At 37.7% G+C, this 21,252-nt stretch overlaps 1 protein-coding gene across 7 annotated transcripts in view; it reads left to right on the top strand.

Annotated features, from left to right (window-relative positions):
- Papola (poly(A) polymerase alpha) overlaps positions 1–21,252 on the top strand; it is a 53,328-nt gene that overhangs the window by 20,907 nt on the left and 11,169 nt on the right. For 6 of the 7 annotated variants that reach the window (XM_021649424.2, XM_021649426.2, XM_060388133.1 and 3 more), the window contains 11 exons: positions 134–245; positions 939–1,028; positions 1,120–1,258; positions 2,725–2,797; positions 4,029–4,149; positions 4,974–5,058; positions 9,777–9,830; positions 10,255–10,374; positions 11,981–12,090; positions 15,993–16,114; positions 18,740–18,882. In XM_021649424.2, the coding sequence (XP_021505099.1) occupies positions 134–245; positions 939–1,028; positions 1,120–1,258; positions 2,725–2,797; positions 4,029–4,149; positions 4,974–5,058; positions 9,777–9,830; positions 10,255–10,374; positions 11,981–12,090; positions 15,993–16,114; positions 18,740–18,882 (1,169 nt within the window). The other variant, XM_060388135.1, reaches the window with a different exon arrangement.

Here is a 21,252-nt window from a genome sequence, read left to right on the forward strand (position 1 = left end):
GGCTCTTTGTGAGGCCATTGTAGCCATTGTAATGTTCTTAGTAGATAAGAAGGCTTTGAGAAATTTTTTTTTAATAGACATGCCTAAGATTAGTTTGACAGATATAGAATGTTAGCTTTTATTTCTGTTATAGATTGATATTTTGTTTGCAAGATTAGCACTGCAGACAATTCCAGAAGATTTGGACCTACGAGATGACAGTCTCCTTAAAAACTTAGATATAAGATGCATAAGAAGCCTTAATGGTATGTATTAGCTTGCTTCCTTTTGTGGAGTTGGAGGGATTTCTATCAAATAGTAAATAATAGCTTTTAAAACATATGCTTTGTAATGAAGGTTTTTGTAGCTAATGTAAATGCATAATGAATATAATAACATTCTTTACCTGGTAGGCTATAGAACTGTGTCTGCTAGTTCACTGATAATCTTATTGCACGTTTCCCTGTTATTAATGGTGTATGAAATCCTTAAAGTGATTGACATGTTTTAGGTTTTACTCTGTAGCCTTCATTAATTTGCACTTGATAGTTGCTTTATAATGTTGTCAGATAAGTGAAAAGGTTTTTTTTTTTGTTGTTGTTTTGTTTTGTTTTTTTTTTTTTCTTTTAAGAAGTGTTAGGATAACTTATTACCAGTGCTTTATAACAGCTATTGGAAGCTTGGGTGGACTAACTCCTCAGGACAGGAAAAAGTTTCATTTATGAGTTGCAAGTTTGAGATGAGACAAACTACCAGAGTGTTTTAGTTTTGGTTTAGGATGATGCTTGGGACAGGAAATAACCATTTGATTTCATGCCTTTTACCTTTAACTGATTCACATACTCATTCTACCAAATAAGGTTTTAATTTGAGGCTAGTCTTAGAAATTGAGTGGCTCTATCATATAATGAGTACCTTTGATGGCTTAATGTTCTGTTTCTTTCACTCCTGTTAATCAGGTTGCAGGGTAACCGATGAGATTTTACATCTAGTACCAAACATTGACAACTTCAGGTTAACTCTGAGAGCCATCAAACTGTGGGCCAAACGTGAGTTCAGAATTTGTTGGCTAGCTTATTAAAAACATTTAAGCTCTTCATCAACACTAACTTAATCTTTTTGCTTTTCCCTTATCAACAGGGCACAACATCTATTCCAATATATTAGGTTTCCTCGGTGGTGTTTCCTGGGCTATGCTAGTAGCAAGAACTTGCCAGCTTTATCCAAATGCAATAGCATCAACTCTTGTACATAAATTTTTCTTGGTATTTTCTAAATGGTATGTTTTTAGATTATATTACAATAAAATTGATTGTAGACACTGAAGTTTAGTCTTATTTCTATGACATTTCTACAGCTGGTTTCAGATTCCAATTTTAGTTTGTGGGCTGAGGGTATAGCTCAGTGGTAGAGTGCTTGCCTGCCATTGCACGGGACTTGTGTTCAGTCACCAGTCCCACCAAAAACCCAACCAGTTTTAGTTCAAGATACAGCTACCATGTTGGGAAGAGACTTATATGAAAAGGCCAACCTTAACTTTGTTTCTTTTCCCTACTTCTGCCAGGTTCATGAGGCAGATAAAACTACTGTGCTACTTGTGTGAGCCTACCCTCCAAATAAACGCTGAACTTTTAACTACTATATGCGTGCTGACATCTGATGTGTTAATAGGTTGGGTAGAACTTACACACACCACTGCTTTCGTTCTGAATGCTTCTAAATCCATAGGCTATGTTTTTGTGATTGTGTTTTTTTTATTTTCATTTTTTCTCATTTTTTTAAAATTACTGTTCATTATCTTGACAAAACCTTAAAGGTGTTTTGAAAAATTCGTTAAGTGACTTAAAAATAAATGTAGTCACTGGATCCTTTGAGACTCTTTCTTAGCCCAGGAGAGATTCATTAGTTTCCTAATCAGGAAGTACATGTTGATAAATTTTGATTTAAGAAAAGTCTGAGACACTGCCCATTTATGGTGGTTACCTTGACTCCAAAAGTTAGGGTTTTAATCAAATTATCTTTCGTATTGCCAACTCTTTCCTTTCTTCCATGTGAAAAAAGAATTGTTTCTTTGTAGTCATTTTGTAACAGACTCCATGGATTGAATTTATAGCTGAGCATCTTTCCAGTACATTTGTACTGCTTTGCCTTTGTCATGTAGAGTGAGTGTGATAAGATTAGGCTTAGAATTTCTCTTAAGGCGGTACATAAACATTTGTAGTAGGCCAGCTTGATTTATATTATACTAAGCAAACAAACATTTTCATCTTTGATCCCTGTAACTAACTGAAGTAGCATTGAATATATTTTTATTACTGTATTATATACAGTATAGGGGAAGCATTGTCCTTGTTGACAGTTATTCCTAGCACTTTGGCAGAAGTAACTTCTCATATGCCTGTGGATGGAGTTAGTGTGAAGACAGGATTTTATTTTCTTCTGAATGGGATTAACCTTGTTATGGTTGAGGTTAACACATTGGATGTCTTGAGACAGCACTTCTTTATTTGAATAGTGCTTTATCAGTTCTTTGGAAGAGCAGATATTTGACGTGTGTTTGAGAAAGCTAACAAATGGTTTAATTTCATAGAGGAATATTACGTCAACAGAAAGGAATGAGAGGCTGTGGTGTGTATGACAAGCGAATGAAGTAGGGTCACATTCACAAATGCTGTATGTTTAACAGAATACGTTTAGATGCTAATGTCCAGTAGTCTTATCAAGTGCTACAATCTTTTTGAACAGGGAATGGCCAAATCCAGTGCTATTGAAACAGCCTGAAGAATGCAATCTTAATTTGCCTGTGTGGGACCCAAGGGTTAGTGTATTATTTTTTCCCCTACAAATTCACACTGTTCAATAACAAAAGTCACCTGCGTAAACTTCAAGGAGGCCGCCCAGTCCTTAGAAATGAGTGGACACACCCATATGCACTCATTATAGTTGACCTGCTCTCTATATGTCCTGGTGTGAGAAGTGTAATGATGTACCTGTAAACTACATTTAATTGTACATAGTTGATACAGATTTCACTAACAACTTGATCCATATAGAACTATCTTGTAAGTCAAAGTTGTGTGGGAGTTTGTGCTTAAAGAACAAAAATAAAAGGATACTAAAAATCCCTGTATTTTTTTTATTTGATCTAAGTATTTTGTTAAAATTGGCTTGTTGTAGAAAGCTCTTGCATAATGTTTCTATATCGATATGGCTCCTAAGCAGTATTACAGAGACCTTGCTGTAATTATAACAGTTGGTTTAGGTGTTTCAGAGATGCAGGAATTGGTTGGGTGAAGGAAGACATCCATTTTGTTGAGAAGTTAGAACATTTACTGCTTATACCTTTCAGGGTTAGTAACATTAGTTTTACAAATTGGTGAAAGGAATTAACTTGAATACAAACTTTACAGTTTTTTTTAGATTATAAATTCTAAAAATGTGTTATTTATTATAATATCAAAGTCTTTTAAGTTCTGTTGGGCTTTGCCCTAAACTGTGTGCTTTCAAGTTGCCTAAGCTTCAAGGCATTTAAGGGAGAGTGTGAGTGTTAGCTGCTTCTGTGGGGAAGAACCACTTAGTGTATGGATAAGCAGTCACTAAATGATCGTCTCACCGGCTCAGAGCTGTTCTACCCTGTGGTAATAAGCTTAAGCTGATGGCTGAAAAGTTGGAAGGTCAGTCCCATCTTGTTTCAGTTGAGTTCTGTAAGGACACTTTAAAGTGTAACTCTGCAGGCACTCTCATTTATGCTGCTGAATACAGAAAAGCAGTAGATTTGAAACTACATCTGTTTTGCTTTGTTTTTGCCCAGCAGGTGCACACAGTCAGGTTGCAAGGTAGTCATGTCTCCACCATGGAAACAGACTGTTGACTAGATCTTTCATTCAGTAAAAAGTTTCTATGAAAGTCTCCTGACCTGGTTTTTATTTCTCAACTGCAGCTATGAATGAAGTAAAATGTAATCATTGGTTCAGTTTAACAAGGGGTAAAAGTCCAAGTATCTGTTGTATATGTACTTGAAGAAACTGATTGGCTGTTGTTGTATGTAGGTAAACCCCAGTGATAGGTACCATCTTATGCCTATAATTACACCAGCATACCCACAACAGAACTCCACGTACAATGTGTCCGTTTCAACACGGATGGTCATGGTTGAGGAGTTTAAACAAGGTAAGTGTTTCTGCTTCTGCTCTACTTTATACATGAAGGGTATGCCTACTGTTGCAGACCCAACAGTTATCTAGTTGTGCAGTTAAATTGAATTTGCCAGGCTGGATTTGTGCATTTATTTTTTATTACATGTTGGAGAATAACTCACTGTGTTTTAAGCAGTTTACTATGACAGTATGTTGGAAAGTGAAGAAACACTTAAACCTTGGACATTATGGTTTGGTTTAGGGCTCTATCTTATACCATCAGAGCTGATGCCATTTAATCTTCGGGGGTGACTGAAGGCATGTATGGGCTTTTTACACTCCTGGGAAAGAACCTGGAGTGTGATTGGGACCCAGTGTATTATAAATTTAAAAATGTTGCTAATTGCTATCTTAATTCCTCAAAGATCAAGATGGCTGAAGGCATCAGGTAGAAAAGTCTGTATCATTTTTCATCTGTAAGTTGACTGTTCTTGACTTCCACATAAGGAAGCTTTTAAACGGGAGAGACTTCTTGGCCCTTTAGAGATAGCAGTAAGTTGTTTTAAAAAGGCAGAAACATGGGGGACTTTTCCTCAGGCAACTAACTACTGTTCTTCAGTTTGAACCTTCCTGTGAGCGTGACATTTTTTTAATAATGGCGCTTTATCAGGAATGTGCTTCTCAGAAAATTCTCTAGTACTTTTAAATATGTATAAGAATGCACTAAGGTCGTGAAGGAAACCTTCCGTTTGCTACTGTTTAGGATTATAATGAATGCATGTGGTATGCTTAAAAATATTTAAAATTCTAGATTGCTAGGTTGAAACATACAAATATTCTAATATGTTTTTAATTTAGGTCTTGCTATCACAGATGAAATTTTGCTGAGTAAGGCAGAGTGGTCCAAACTTTTTGAAGCTCCAAACTTCTTTCAAAAGTACAAGTATGTATTTTAAGGCATGTCAGCCGTGTTGCTCTTAAGTAGTGGTTTAACAGTGGCATATGTGGTATCTCCTCTTGCCAGATGAGTGAACAAGTCTCTTTCCAGTGTCTGTAGAATTTTCCTTACTGTTACAAAGGACTTTTTTCCCCCTTTATCAGTACAGTGTGTCAGCCTTATAGTTTTGTTGCTTGATTGACCTAGCATTTCTACCGTGTGTCACCAACCTCAGTTCTTCTAGGTCTGTCATTTTTAACCAGGACAGTGCATCTTAGCAAGGTGAACGCTTAACAATCTAGTTACGGTTCTCTCTCAAGAAACTTGTTATGTTTAATTCTGAAAACTTACCAGGATACTTTAGAACATGCACAGACCTAATGGAATGTCAGTGTTTGGCTGATTACATGTTTTCAATAATTAGTAGTACATTCCCCTTTCAAAAATATGTCTGCAAATAGTTTTCTAACAATTTAAGTGGGTATAAATTTTATTAATGCTTTTAATATAATGCTCTAACACCTTAGAGGTTTAAAAAGCTTTCTGAATTGTGTTGTGTTGAAAAAATGTAAGTTAAAATAAATCTTAAAGAAAGAACAAAAACTGAATGTGGACTCGAGCTTTATTTGCCCTGGGCTGTAAAGTTAGCAAAGTCCCACTTAAATTTTGCTTTAATGCTTGAGACTTTTCCTGACCATTTGATTTGTGTTGGATTGTGTTTTGTTACAATAATTTAAGCAAAATTATTTTATACTTTGCCCAAATTAAAAGTAAGAATGATGACCTTCATGATGTCTCTGTGTTTTGTTTCTGTATTTTGCATGAATAAGCAATGATGAGCCAGTTTAATTGTTGTGTTTGGGGGCACTATCTTGTCAAAGTAGTGTAGTATTGGAGTGCTTGTGTTTCATCGCTCACTCTAGATTTTTCTTTCCATTGGCTGACAATTCTGTTTTTCTAATGGTGACGAAATAACCGATGAACATTTAACAGTCATGTATGCCAACACTTGAAAACTATCATACTTGAGACTTGGTTAACATCGAAAAGAATATGGTCTCAAAGACAGATAGCAGCATTTGTCAGTTGCCAAGTCTCAAACATGAGCATTTCTTTTTCCTGTTTCATATTTATAATTATAAGAGCTGGAGAAAGATGGAAATTTCTACATTGTTAGCTTCTTGTGCTTTAGAAAAGATGAATGCTAGCATGGAACATACCATCATTCAGTTTTTATGCTTGGCCAGGACTGTGAAAGGTGTGCTGGTGTTTTCTTCACCACACCCGAGTCTTTGCTGTAGCACCTGGCTATTAATAGGTTTTCGGACACCCGAGACAGTCAGACTTTTATTTGACAGGACTAAAAATTGGAGGAAGTAACAGCAAGTTTATATAAAATTTTAAACATGAGTGTCCTGGAGAATATCAGACCTAACTGCTGTGCATGAATGCCCTTCAGAACACATAAGGACTGTCTTGGGTTCACAGAGCTCATAGACTCGAGTAGTTTAAAAGTGTGCCCATGTGAAACACCAGTTAAGCTGTAGCCTGAATTGGGATTCTTAGTTTGCTGTAACTAAAGTTGGTTGGGTTTGTGTGAAGCACGCCCTGGAAAGTGCTACCTTTCTTTACTTAGGATTTTAAATGGTGTGAAATATCCCTGCTATTCTTGGAAGGGAGGGGACGGTAGGAGAGATTTCATTCACTTTAAATATAAACTCATCTACTTTCAAAAAGGGGGTGGGATGGGACTTTGCCTGAAGAAAGGTGTGGCCTTGTTCTATAAATTTTTAAAGTTTTAAGAAATACTTTTTTTCTATTTTAAGAAGTTTACCTTGTTGAGTAATAACAAATGGACATTAGGAAATGTGAATAATCATTTTAGGCATTATGTTTCACTAGGAACAGGGAGAAATATTCTAGGGAAATAAGTGTAATGATCTATGTATAAAAATTGAGCCTTATGATCTAGGTTTGGTAGGGCACACGTGTAATCTTACCATTTGGAAGGTGAAGGCAGGAGAACCAAGATTCAATCCATCATGAGTTAATTAGCAAGTTCAAAATCCGCTTGGGATGCATGAGCAACCCACAACTCCACTCCCCCAAAAGAAAACCAAGAAAGCCAGCAGCACACATTTAAATAGAACTGTGATTCTTGGTTATGGATTTAAAGAGATTATAAGGATATTGACTAAGAGATAGGTTTTTCTTTCAGTGCTTGATATCTGAGCTGTCATCCACCCAGGTAAAGTATTGAGATGAAATGGCTAAGAAACCTACTTACAGAATGCTTTTTTGGTAAATAACTTTATAACAACTAAAGTATTCTTAGAACTTTTTATGTAAGAAAACACTTCCACTGAGATATGTTCTTAGCCCCATATCATTTTTACATAAATTTTAATTTATTTAGGAATGAATTAATTGAGGAACCTAAAATATTAGGGAAAAGTTAATGATAGTTGTGTTAACTTTAGATTTTCTTTGGAGACATTTGAGCTAGCTGATGCCTGGCAGACATGAAGAATATCATCACACATTTTGGGGGACAACAAAATAGTCTAGAAATTGAATATCAGCTCTGGTTTTTTGAAATGCAGAGTTTGGGACTAGAAGGCTACTCAGTAGTTAGGACCACTGGTGCTCTTCCAGAAGACACATGGCCTACTCTCAACCATCTGTAACTCCTGTTCAGGGGAGCCAGCGCCCTCTTCTGGCCTTCATGGACACTGCATGCACGTGGTGCACAGGCACATGCAGGAAAAACCCCATACACATAAAAGTAAAATAAAAATGCAGGTTTTTAGAAAACTATGTGGAAAGTTTTGATTTCTTGGAGAAGTCATTGCTTTTCTAGTGAGCTTTGAAAAATGTTTGCAGCTTATTTCTTTTAAACTAATTATTGATCTTATATCAATAATTGGTTTAAATGTAGCTGCATATAAATTTATCCCATAAATCTTGTTATGAGATACTTATAAGTATGTATGCATGTCTAAATACACAGAAAAGAAACTTTAAACCCCCAATCCATTGGATTTCTGGAATAGTCAAATTGAGCTATAGGCTTCAAAGAAATGGCAACAAAATTATGTTCAAATGGATTGTATATTTTGCATTTGCAAATAGAAAGTATTGTGCTGCATCATTTAATCTTTGTTGAAGATCTAGATGATTAGTAAGAATATTAGTTGTCAGGGGAGTTGGGGAGGAAACTACTTGATTGTTGCTGGGTATGGTGCTGCTGGCCTGTAATTCCAGCACTTGGGAGGTGGAGGCAAGAGGATCAAGTACCTGTCTAGCCTTGGTAATAAGTCCAGTTTAACTGTACTGAGGTTAATTTAGAAAAGCTGTGCAATGTCAGACTTACACAGCTTGATGCTTGGCAGGGTTTATGTGCGTGCCTGGTTTTATACTTGGTTGTCTGCTGTGACAGCTGCTACACCTTGAGAGCGCTTGCATCTTTTCTTTTTCTATAATGAGGTCTCTCCCTTTAATTACTCAGTAACCCAGAAATGTGATTAAGCATGTCAGGATTTTGTTTGATTTGTATGATTCCTAGTTCAAGTTTCTCTGTACACAAAATGCATGAACTTTTAGTGATTTTATGTGAATCTTTACTATTTGCGTTTGGCTTGGTTTGAACTAATACTGACCAGTTGGGAAAGGAAGTACTCATTTCTGTGGATGTGAACTACATGACTCCATAGCTGTGTATATTTCATGTGTATTTCATATATTGTATTGACACATCTCATTTCTGTGTGTCTTGGACTTTTGTATGTTTTCCTTTACTTGAGTTTATAAATTTGTTAATTTAGTTAATTTAACAATACTTTTCCACAAAGAAAAATTCTATTGTATTGTCCAGGTGGCATGTGATTTCTAGAGCTGTGTTTAGAATTGCAAAGTTGTGAAGAATCTTAGTTACTTGTTTCTTAGATTGGCTTTTTAAAGGCATATTGCTTAAGAAAAATGCTTTAATTCACCAGACTTTAACATCCATAAATTAAATTTTTTTTTGTAACTGGTTGGTAGTTCTGTCTGATCCTCGGGTTTTGCTTTTGAGTGGCAGTGTTACTTGCAAAATGGTAAAGAAAACCAGAAGTGGCATTTCTGCATTTTAAATGATACTTAGGTTCTGTGTAGGGATCACTGACTATCTTTCCTCTCAGGGTAGTCTTATCTCTGTAGGGATGTGTACCATTCATTGGGTAGGTGGGGCCTGACTGCAGATTCAGTTTGACTGATAAGTATAGTATGATGCTAACTGAAGCCTGACATGCTTGATGCTATTTTTGACATTAACTTTTATAGTATGTATATTAATGATTGGTTTTTTTGTCAAGAGCCCTGTTTTTTGGTTTCCAAGAAAACATCTTTCTTTTGATAGATTGTTTTCCAGGAGCATCTTTGTTAATTTTCTAGGTAGAAAACACTGCTGGAGTGTTGAACAAAATTACCACTTAATGTTTTCTCAGCCTTGAAATTCAGCTACTCTTCTGGTAATTATTCATATTCTGTTGTTGTAGAAAATGCAACTTGCCAGCAGTGAAAACATGGAATTTAGCTTTCATGATTTTATGTGCACACTGATTGCAAACCCCCTTACAGAATCAATGTTGGTCTATAACTGTGAAGAAGCTTATTACGTTATGGTTATGAGATCCAGCACAAAGCACATAAATAAAGTAAATAGCATGTTGTCTTTATCTTCAAAGGCATTATATTGTACTTCTAGCAAGTGCGCCCACGGAAAAACAGCGTCTGGAATGGTGAGTAGCAGGGAGAAGCTCTCCCCGAAATGAGTCTGATAGATAGCTCAGCACACAGGTGTGGGAGACATCAGTTGCTAAAGGAGGTTGCTGACTTACTGCGTTAGAAAGACCCACAGCTAATTTCTTGACTGTTTAACGTTGTTTGGCTTAGCTTGCTGATGTTAATGCCTGGGATATTTCTCATAACTTTCTGTTTGGATAAAGTTGCCTAGTTCTTTTTTCTTCATCCAGTTTGGCAGTTTTTGGTAGATCCTAAGTCTCTTACTTTTATCTTTGGGGGAATAGCCTTGGTATGTGTATTTTATTTATAATTATATATATATATATATATAATGTTTGTATTCCCTTTTTTTACACAAAATCTTGATTTACGTATGAATTTTAATAAAATCTGTCACTAATATTAATGACGTTTGTCCAGGGTGGGCTTGGTGGAATCAAAAATCCGCATCCTGGTTGGAAGCTTGGAGAAGAATGAGTTTATTACACTGGCTCATGTGAATCCTCAGTCATTTCCAGCCCCCAAAGAAAGTCCTGACAAGTAAGCATGTTTCCAATTGAATCCCTACCCTTTCAACTCATGTCGATCCATTGGTAGGTAGTTTGAGTTTGGTATTTGAGACAGGTTGTAACCCAGACTGGCCTAGAGGCTGTGATCCTCATGTCTCAGGCTGGACTTACAGGTGTGTGCCAACATTTTCTTCTGTAGGGAGACTGTAGCTGCCTTTGCTCTTTGCTGATGATATATCTGTGGCTGTGGCTTTGTGTATTTGTGTATGTTTGACAAGGATTCACAGATAAGCTCTTGACTGTATATCTGAAATGGTTTGATTAACTTGCTGACTTTTCTCTGCTTCTGAGTATAACTTTTGTAAAGAAGTGTAGTGTGTCTCCCTCTTCCCTGGTTTATCATTTTTGGGTAGATAAGTCTTTTTATTAATTTGGCATTTATATCTGTTTTTCCTGATTAGAAACATTGAAGACTTTCTTGAGAAGAATTAGCACTGAGTAAATTAGTTTTCTCCAGTAATAGTCCTTGGTGGTGAGGTATTTGTTGACTAATTAGGTATTGATATTCTATAGATCTTTCCTAATACAGTTTTGAGTATTTTTTAACATTCTTCAGTTCTATATATTAGTTGTAGCTGTTCTCTCTGTCAAACATCATCAAACATCATCGATCTTTACTCTTTATTTTAAGGGAATATGTTTTTATTTAAACTTGCAAATATCTGATTCATGACCATTGCAGAGACAGGCAAATGAAAAGTAGGTTTACCTTTTTGCTTAGAGTCTTAGAAATCAGTTGATGCTTTTGTTGCTGCTCTTTTGCATTTGGAAATTAGAATATGAGAGATAAACTTTGAGGAAAGGATGATCAGGAAGTAGAGGTTAAGGGCCTTGAGTTTGCTCTTAGAGTTTTCTAGTGGAATAGATTGATTTTTCTCTTGAAATCATATAAAGGAATTATTTGAATTGTTCTTTGAGATAGGGTCCTGTGTATCACCCAGCCAGGCCTCAAACTGGTGCTTCTCCTGCCTTAGCCCCCCAACCACTAAGGATCACAGGTATGCTCTAACCACACAGGGCTATTTAGAAAGTACAGATTTGGTATTTTTGAGACAGGGTCTCACTACGTATATCTCTAGTTGTCCTGAAACTCACTGTGTAAACCAGGCTGGCCTAGAACTCACTAAGATCTTCCTGTTTCTGCCTCCCAAGTGCTCTGATTAAAGGTGTGCACCACTATACCCAGCAAAAGTACAGATTTTTATATAAACAAAATCATATATATATATATCTAATAAAAATATATCTATATATTTGTTCCAGACTTCTCCAAAAAGCATTATGCTTCATTCTTTTATTATTTACACATTTAACAAGCATTAGTTCCATGAATACTTTAGACTCATCATTACAAACACAGAAAGTAAAGTATTGTCTGGGAAGTTTGTTTGATTGTATAGTAGTAGCCTAGGTGACAAGTATGGAGTAGGGATGTACATGTTTTGATGGGGTTTGGACTTAAAGTTTATTTGGTTATACACTTGGATTACATTTCCCATATACCTCACCTAAATTGTCAATCCATCAACAGCTATGATCTCCTGAATCCTAATGACCTGTGGTAATGTTCTTTGCAGGGAAGAATTTCGCACAATGTGGGTGATTGGGTTAGTGTTTAAAAAAACTGAAAACTCTGAAAATCTCAGTGTTGACCTCACCTATGATATTCAGTCTTTCACAGATACAGGTATGTCTTCACTTGAACAATGAACTTCTAAATGTTTCTTAATGTACATAGTTAGTAGTGTTCTTTATAGTAATTGAGCGCTACAGAGTAACCATTAAAGTAATCTTCATAGATTCAGTCATGTTTATACATAACTTCTGTGTGTTAAGATAGGCCTTAAAGTTAGGTAGGACCATTTTAAATTTGATTTAGCCGTAGTTAATTTTGAGACAAACAACTTATTTCAACCATCTTGAAGCTTATAAATTGAAGTTCTAATTTTGGTAAGTTGAAGACATTTAATGTATACAAAAGATAGATCAAGTGAGTATTAACTCATACAGGGAACAAGGTGATGATGTCTGTAAGTCAGATGAATTTGGATCCTTAGGTAAAGATGAGGTGTTTAGTTTAAAGCCTAAAGTGGTGGATAGAGTTATCAAAATGTATGTGATTTGTGTGTGCTTGTACACAGTATTTCAAGGCTTTTGCAAGCCATACAGGGATGCTAGTGCATCTTCCTGAAGAACTGATTCTTGTTCAAACATCCCACAGCCCCCACACATTAATTAGCATTTTCACATTTTCCTTTACAAAAATTGATTTAATGTTTTATAAAAGTTTAGTCTACTTAATTAAAAAGGGAGGGGTAAAAATGAAGACAATTTGTTAAAGTAAATTTGACACCAATTACTTGTAGTGAGGAGAGAAGTTGATATTTTCCTTTCTGCTGTTTTACTTTCTGGAGTTTGGGATACTCTTGATCAGCCATAACCTGTAAACAATAGTTGGAAAACTTGGTGAAACTCTGTGCTCTTCTGCTCTAACCTGCTGGGAAGTGATGAGTCGTTTTCAGCAAAGCCATATTCTACATGCTATCAGTTACTCTGTAGTCTGTATGTGTGGAATTGTATATAGAGAAGGCCACTGCCTAGGAGGGTGTGTGAAAGTTACTGAAGGCATGAGGAGACAGAACTGATTGACACCTACTGTAAGAAAGCAGTGAGCAAATTCCCGGAGAGGGCTGTGCTGCTGAGAGGCCAGAGTCCTTTTATTACTGTTGAGAGGGAAGTTACTTGGTTTGTTTTGGGACTCTTGTTAGTGCCCATCTATCTGAGAGGCATGCAGAACTCTTATGTAGTAAAATTTACATCATAAGCTGTTTTGAGACTGGCTGTTGTGTAAGGTACCCAGCTATAAAAGCAACTTTCATTCTCCTGATTCAGTTGTCTGGGAGGCTTACTGCCTCCTGCTAACTTAGGCCTAGTCCTAGAAGTTCTAGCCTCCATACAATCTAACCTAGGCCTTGAATGTTTTCAGCCTCTGAGACTTGCCACTTAATAAGCTCACCCGTTCTTCTTTCTGACCTCTGGGCTGCCTGATTAAACTCACCTTTTCTGGCTCAAACTCCTCTCCCAGCTAACTTAGTATGGCCTTTCTCTCTGAATTTCTCTGCCTGGCCTCAAACTAACTCAAGCAATCTTCTCTAATCTCCTGGCTCCTTCTCATTCTTTGGCTCATTCAGTCTTCACTTGAGTTCTGTCCCTGCAACCCGAATCTTTATTACTGCCTCTTCTCACTCTGCATTGCCGTTTTAAGTAGTGTCCCTTTCCTCTCTTCTCACATCCTGTTCCGTCAAATCTCTGATTCATCACTGTTTCTGCCACTCAATTAGACATAACTTTCAAACATGGATGCTTTCTTCTACAACCTATCTTTACATTCATTGTTTAGGATTAAAGGCATGTACCAACAAACCTGGACCTAAGCTTTTCTTTGTCTGGAACTTGCTCTATAGCAGGCTGACCCTGAACTCATATCTTGTTGCCTCTGTCTCCTGGATCAAAGGCACATTTGTATTCCAGCTGGATCACAGACCTCGCTTGCCAGAGCAGCCACTTTCTGAATTAAATTTGTCTACACCCTGGTCATTAAGGTCTGTAAGACACCACAGGTTCAGTCCCAGATGGTTATGCTTTCATAAGTGGATGTCTAGTTCACGCAGAAGGAAAGGCCAAGTTCTGCTTGTAATTTCTGGTACATCACCTTCTACCTGCATTGTAATGTTACAGTCCATTGTCTGTATATTTTAGGATAGAAAGGTAATAAAGTTGGGAAATAAGGTTCCCAGCAGGGTCTGGAGCATAGTTTGGTAATTACACAGCATTTTGCAAGCAAGGCTTGGTACATAGGGTCAATGGGCACAGATTACTTAGTTAGTTCTAGTTAGGATCAGGGCTTTCTTTCAAAAATATTTTGTGGGGATTTATTTTATATGTATGGATATTTTTTGTACATATGTATATGAGCACCTTGTATGTACCTGGTGCTTGCAAAGGCCAGAAGAGCATTATCAGAGCCCTTAAAACTGTAGTTCTGGATGCTTGTGAGCTGCTGAGTGGCTACTGTGGGCCGGCAAGCTCTCTCTAGCTCCAGAGTGTTTCCCAGCTGAGTCTTGACGGCAGTCTTCGGGAAAGCTCTTTGTTAGGGATTTAGGGGTTTGCAGGTGAGAGAGTGTGATCTTCATCATGTTCTCTTCCCCCTTGGCTTCTGTGTTTCCTGCTCAGGATGTGTGGTTCTTGAAGTTTTTATTCCTGAAATACTGTTGAATCCAGGTAATGAAAGCTTACTTTGCACTGAAGTCATTTGGTTTTGGGCATAGGGGGTTAGATTGTCTTGGGATTGGCTCTGTGGCTTAGGCTCTTTTGGATGGCAACTCAGCTTCCCCTTCCCCTTTCTTCATAGTCTCTCACCACCTGAGAGTCTTACTTTTCTCTCCACTGTATTCTGCAGCTTGCTTGAGATTCTTCCTGCTCTTATGACATACCGTATTTGTGGTACATCATGACTGAATTTCCCCGCTCTTTTTCCTTACTATAGCCCAGACTGTCCTTGAACTTACTATGTTGGTTAGAGTTACCTTCACCTTTTGATTCTCCTGCCTTCAGGACTGAGTGTTGGGTTTACAGGTGTTGCACCACAAAAGTCTCAGTTGAGTATTCATATTTTGAGGCATTGTGATATAAATAATTTGTTCTTACTTCTTTTTAAGCCCCAATGTTTGTTATTTTTTCATAATGGAAAATATATATTATTACTTACGTTAAAGTTTTAAATTGAAAATTCTTTAAGATTTTTCTTTCCCCCTTTTGGTTTTTCAAGGCAGGGTTTCTCTTTGTAGCTTTGGCTGTCCTGGAACTCACTATGTAGACCAGGCTGACCTTGAACTCACAGAGATATGTCTACCTCTGCCTCCCAGAGTTCTGGGACTGAAGGCATATGGCACCATGCCTGGTCTGCTCTTGTCTTTTCTTCCTTCTTTTCTTTTTTTCTTTTCCTTTCCTTTCCTTTCCTTATTTTAGATTATATGTATTTGCATGTAGAGGTGTTTGTGGGGGTACAAGTGCTCATGGAAAGTATGTTGGATCCCCTGGAGTTGGAGTTACAGATGATTGTGAGCTCCTTGACATGGGTTCTGGGATCCAAACTCAGGCCTCTGCACAAACAGCACTGGTTCCTAACAGGCAATTGCCTCCAGCCCCTCATAGCCCGTGAGGTGTCTTCAGGTGTGGCTCCTTTCTCTTTGACCTTCACTGTGTTGCAGGTGTTGCTTACCAAGGTTACAGTCTGAGACTCGGTGGCTGATGGAGATAGGCACAGGTGTGCAGAGTACTTTGAATTTTGATGTTTCCTAAACAGTTTTTTTTGCTGTTTATCAGCACCTAGAGAGTTAGTGTGCTAATGGATTGAGTGTGCATGTGCTCACCATTACATACATGACTTGCCCACCATTGGATTGTATTATACTAGGGACAGGTGGTGGGAAAGGTTCACCTACCTCTTACATTACTTTCTTGTGAGTGAATTTGACCCTGCCCTTATTAAAACATTTCTGTTCTTTGTAACAATGTCTGGTTGTATAGTTTATAGGCAAGCAATAAACAGCAAGATGTTTGAGTTGGATATGAAGATTGCAGCAATGCACGTGAAAAGAAAGCAACTTCATCAACTGCTGCCTAGTCATGTGCTTCAGAAAAAGAAAAAGGTAAATTAGACAGGAAGTTGCCACCATCGCAGGAAGTTGTGCTTTGTGCATTTGCCTGCCTGTATTTCAGAATGCACATCCCTTATGGATGCTATTAACTGAGGACAGCATTTCACAAACTTGTCAGCGAAATCTCACTCTCAGCACTCTGCTTGTGTACTTGTCTCATGGCTGGAAAGAGATTAATGTGACCTTAAGTTTGTATGCACCAGGTCTTCTCAGAAGGAAAAACACCTTTAACGTTTCACATGAGTGTCTAAACAACTTTGAGACAGGGTTTCTCTGTGTAGCTTTGGCTGTCCTGGACTCACTTTGTAGACCTTGAACTCACAGTGATCCGCCCATCTCTGCAGTAAACTACTTTTAAGAAGGAAAATGCCTTCTTTGTTTACTGTAGGAGAATAGGTGTATTTTTGGAAATTAAGAGTGGGCTCATAAGATGGTTCAGCAGGTAGTCCTTGATAACCTGCGTCCAATCCCTGGGACCTACAGCATAGAAGGAAAGAAGTGATGTCTGCAAGTTATTCTCTGACCTGCACATCTTTGCTGTGGCGTTCCTACACCTCGTTTCTCTTTTTCTCATAAATTCGTCAATTAGAAAATAAAGAGGTATTGTAGCTGGGACTGGAAGGTAGCTTAGTTGGCACAGCCCTTTCCTAGCATGTACCAAGCCTTTGGTTTGACCCCCAGCACTGCATAAAATGGGCATGGACACAACCCTGTAATCCCAGTACTATGGAAAGTTGTGTCAGGAGGGTTGAAAGTCAAGGTCATCCTCTGGTGCCTATAGGGTGCATATATGCTGCCATTAAATTCCTTCCCCCCAAAAAAGAAAAACATTACTCTGCAATTTAGCAAGCCCCAGTATTCCCAGTCTTTGGTAGGAGTAAGGAGGATTACAAGGTGAAGATGGCTTAAGCTATATATAGCACATTGTAGGTCAGCCTGGACTGCATGACATGTACAGCAATTGTACTCACCAGAGGTAAAGTGTTGTTGTGTCTTGTTCTGATTGTTTATATTTTGAAGAACAGCACAATTTTTTATCTTCTGGTATTGAATGCAATAGTACATAGAAAGAGTGACTTGTAGCCGGGTGTGGTGATGCACGCCTTTAATCCCAGTCCTCAGGAGGCAGAGGCAGGTGGATCACTGTGAGTTCAAGGCCAGCCTGTTCTATAGAGTTTGGGACAGCCAAGGCTACACAGAGAAACCCTGTTTTTAGGCTGGGGAGGATAGATAAGAGTCACTTGGACTTGTGCTTGGCACCTTAGTAGATAGTCATGCTACCTGTTATTAATGGCAAGATCACTTACAATTTAAGGATAGGTACATAGATATCTGGAATATTTTCAGGTGACTGCTTTGTCAGATAAGTCTGATTGTATAACTGGCCTCAGATTTGCAGACCTCCTGCCTAAACTGAACCTGCTGATTGCTGGAATTAATTAAATATGTTCCTCCTCACACCTATCCCAGTATGGAAATGCCCATTGGAAGTTGCTTAAATATGAGTTAAACCTTCTTTATTGGCTTTCATTAGTGTTAAGGCCCAAACTCAGGATCTCTTCTAAGCATGTGTAACACTACAGTCCCGCTAGTAATGCATTCAAACAATGCAGTGTAAGTTCACTGTAGATAAAACCTGGAAATACTGTTTTCAAAAGTAAATGCAAATTAGCTCTGCTCTTCTATTCTTGGCTATATGCAGTTTTTAAAAGTTATAACAGGTAATTACATTTTGCAAAACCATGGGTTCCTCTTACCTTTTAAAATCTTACTATTAAATGACCATTGGCCTAACTGGTATACAGCTTTAATTGGGTTTTCCTCTTCAGGTTTCTTACACTCTCAGGCTGTATTTCCCTAACAATAGACTGTAGGGGGTTGTTAGTGACCAAGAGTTAATCTGTCCTCTGTTTGATCCTACAGCAAAGTGACTGGTCACATGTGTATATGTATACACAGACTGAAGTTCTCAGTAAAACACATTTTGTGACATTGCTTGCTTTGTGCTTACTATATATTGTATGGCTTTAGTTTGATCTCATCTAGTGCCCTATTTGAAATAATTTATATTGTTGTTCATTTTCTTCTGTGAAAGTAGGACACTGAAATTGGTATGAACACAGACAATATGCAGTTACTTTGCTCTCTGTATCTGTATCCACTTCTCCAGTAGGAAACCTGAATTGGAGACCAGCCTAATCTGATCATGTCCATGTGTCCCATGCCCCCTCCAAAAAGTATTTATATATTTATATTATATATATGAATGCTAAAAACAAAATCTTGTGGTCCTTGAAAATGTGGTTGTTAGTGTCCTGCTTAGCCGAACTTTGCACTGAAGCACCTGTGTTTATAGTCCTCTCTGATTGAAGTTTCAAATATTACTTTCCTATTTTAGTTTTGAATTTATACTGTGTAAATGAGCATAAGTATTCACTTTTCCATATCAGATCTTTAGTTAAATCAAGAGGTATATGACCATGTTCTTTGCTTTTTATAGTCTTCCTGACCCAGAGGATTTTCATAACTTGTTAATGATTACTTTTCAGTAGAAATCATACATGAGTGTGATAAATGAGTACCTAAACACATTGAAGTTAAACTTCTTGGTTGCAGCATTCAACAGAAGGAGTCAAGTTATCAGCTCTGAATGATAGCAGCCTTGACTTGTCTATGGACAGTGATAACAGCATGTCTGTGCCTTCACCCACTAGTGCTATGAAGACCAGTCCATTGAACAGTTCTGGCAGCTCTCAGGGGTAAGGAAAGAGCCAGGGGAGATGAAGTACTTGTTTGCTAAACACAGTGGAGGGAGGGTTCTCTGCTTACAGTCTTACTTCCATTCTAACTTGTGGTTTCTTTTAATTTGTTAGTAAATATTAGCAATGTAAGATGGCAAGTTTCACTGGAACATTTTCGTATGTGCACATGAGAGTATTTGGCTGTAGTTACCCTGTCTTGTCCCAGCCTCTCTTTTATCTCCTTTAAAGTAGTACTTTTAAAGTAGTACTATTCTTAGGTATGGTAGTACACACTTTTCCCCACCTCCCCACCCCGAGACAGGGTTTCTTTGTATAGCCTTGGCTGTCCTGGAACTCACAGTGGTCTGCCTGCCTCTGGCTCAGGAGTGCTGGGATTAAAGACATGCACTTAAAGACGTGCAAGCCCAGCTTTGAGTGGCACTTTTAGTTTAGGGACAGTAATTTTTGGTTTTGTCTCTACTGTCTATACTAGTTCATTTTGGGGACCAGTATGCCTTAATTCATGATATTGGTGCCTTCATTTCTCCAGGCTTACTTAATTAGGCACAGACAGAAGGACTGAACACCCTGTGTCTAGATCTGCTTATCACTGTGATTGTTTTCTAAAACCATTGCTGGTATTAGAGAGGTTAAATGCTTGCACTGAGTGGTTTTAGGTAAGGGCAATTTAAAAAAAAAATTATTTATCTATCTCAATTTATTTACTTTGTATCCCTACTGCAGCCCCCTCCTTCGTCTACTAATTCCACCCAACCTCCTCCTTTCCCCCCCAGTGCCCTTTCCCTAGTCCCCTGATAAGGGAGGACCCTCCTCCCCTCCTTCTATCTTACCCTAGCTTATCAGGGGGAAACATTTTTTTATTAGAAGAATTTGATATGTTTTAAAACATACAAAGTAGTTTAAAAATTGCTAGGCAAGGTCTATATGCTGTAATAATTAAGATTATATTAAGGCTGATTTCAATTCAGCATTTAGTTTGCTGCTGCTGCTGCTGCTACCCCACAGCCCTTCTTTCAGAGTGCCTTGGTGATGATTATGCTGATTGCTATTAGTAAACTGACATGAAAACATTGACCTTTCAGACTGCTTTACATATTTTAATCTTTGAAAACATTTTTAAAAATTGGATTTTCTAATACTGTTTAATCAGTGTCATGGGTATTATTCAGGAATGATTTTTCCGGAGAAATATGAAATAGAAAATGCTGAGGTTCACTGAGGAGTTCACTGTTTTTCTTCCCACTTTTTGTGCCTGGTATTTTTCTAACTGACCCTGCTCTATTGGAAGATACCAGGCCTAGAGAGCTATGCTGTGAGTCTTAGGGTTTTGCCACAGTTTCTCATTTGTAGCATTAACACCCACATTTTATTTTATGTTCACCTAATGTCTGCTTCTGCAGTATTAGAAGTTAATCTAGGGCCTACATATTATAAAATAAAGCTGTATACTTAGTAATTTAACATTTAGTTTCTTAGCACTAAAAGCCTTTTTTATTTTATTTATGTAGTTATTAAATGTAGTAGTGCTGTCTGCATGCATACTTACATGCCAAAAAAGAGAGCATCAGATCCCTTAATAGATGGTTATGGGTACCACGTGGTTGCTGGGAATTGAACTCAGGATCTCTGGAAGAACAGCCAAAGCTCTTAGCCACTGAGTCATCTCTCCAGTCCTGTGTTTCATTTTAAAAGGCCGGCTCTCACTGCATAACCAGGAATCAAAACAAGTGTTGCTGCCATTATCTTGGCTTTATTGTCCAGCTTTAGGTGTAAATGAGTGCTGAGGGAGTGTGTAACATGATGACTTTTTGATTTTGTTTTTCTTTCAGAAGATTAAAAAAAATGAAAGTCAAACTTTTTAAAAATGGTAATGTAATTACTTGAGCAGAGACGTAAGATGGGAAAGTAAGAGATATCGATGTACTGGGATCTAAGACACGGGAGGAATTGGGCTTGTTGTGTGATGAGGTAGCAGTAGCATGAGGCAGTTGATGGAGTAAGCATAGCTTACACTCCTCAGCTCAGAGTTATTCTTTGATTATTCCTGGCTGATGACTTCGGTTGTTAGTGAAGTACTAAATGAAGAGACACTGGAGAGAGACCAGTGCTTTTAAAAGGGGGTCACTCAAGAATCTTCACAGTGTACCTCAGCCAGTGATGAGCTTTTAGGTTTTGTGTCCCTATAGGTTTTCTTGAACTTTTTTTCTTCTTACTACATTTTTATAGGCATCTGTCATACTCCAAAAGCAGCTAATTTAGAGCCATTCTGTTCAATATAGTCATTAATCAATCGTGTTTGACAGTTGTCAGCTTAATAATAAGTCAAGTGAAATATGTATATTCTCAATGTGTATCCTCACTGGAAGA

This window comes from Meriones unguiculatus, chromosome 7 (genome assembly GCF_030254825.1).
Source record: "Meriones unguiculatus strain TT.TT164.6M chromosome 7, Bangor_MerUng_6.1, whole genome shotgun sequence".
In the NCBI taxonomy this organism is placed as follows: Eukaryota; Metazoa; Chordata; class Mammalia; order Rodentia; family Muridae; genus Meriones; species Meriones unguiculatus.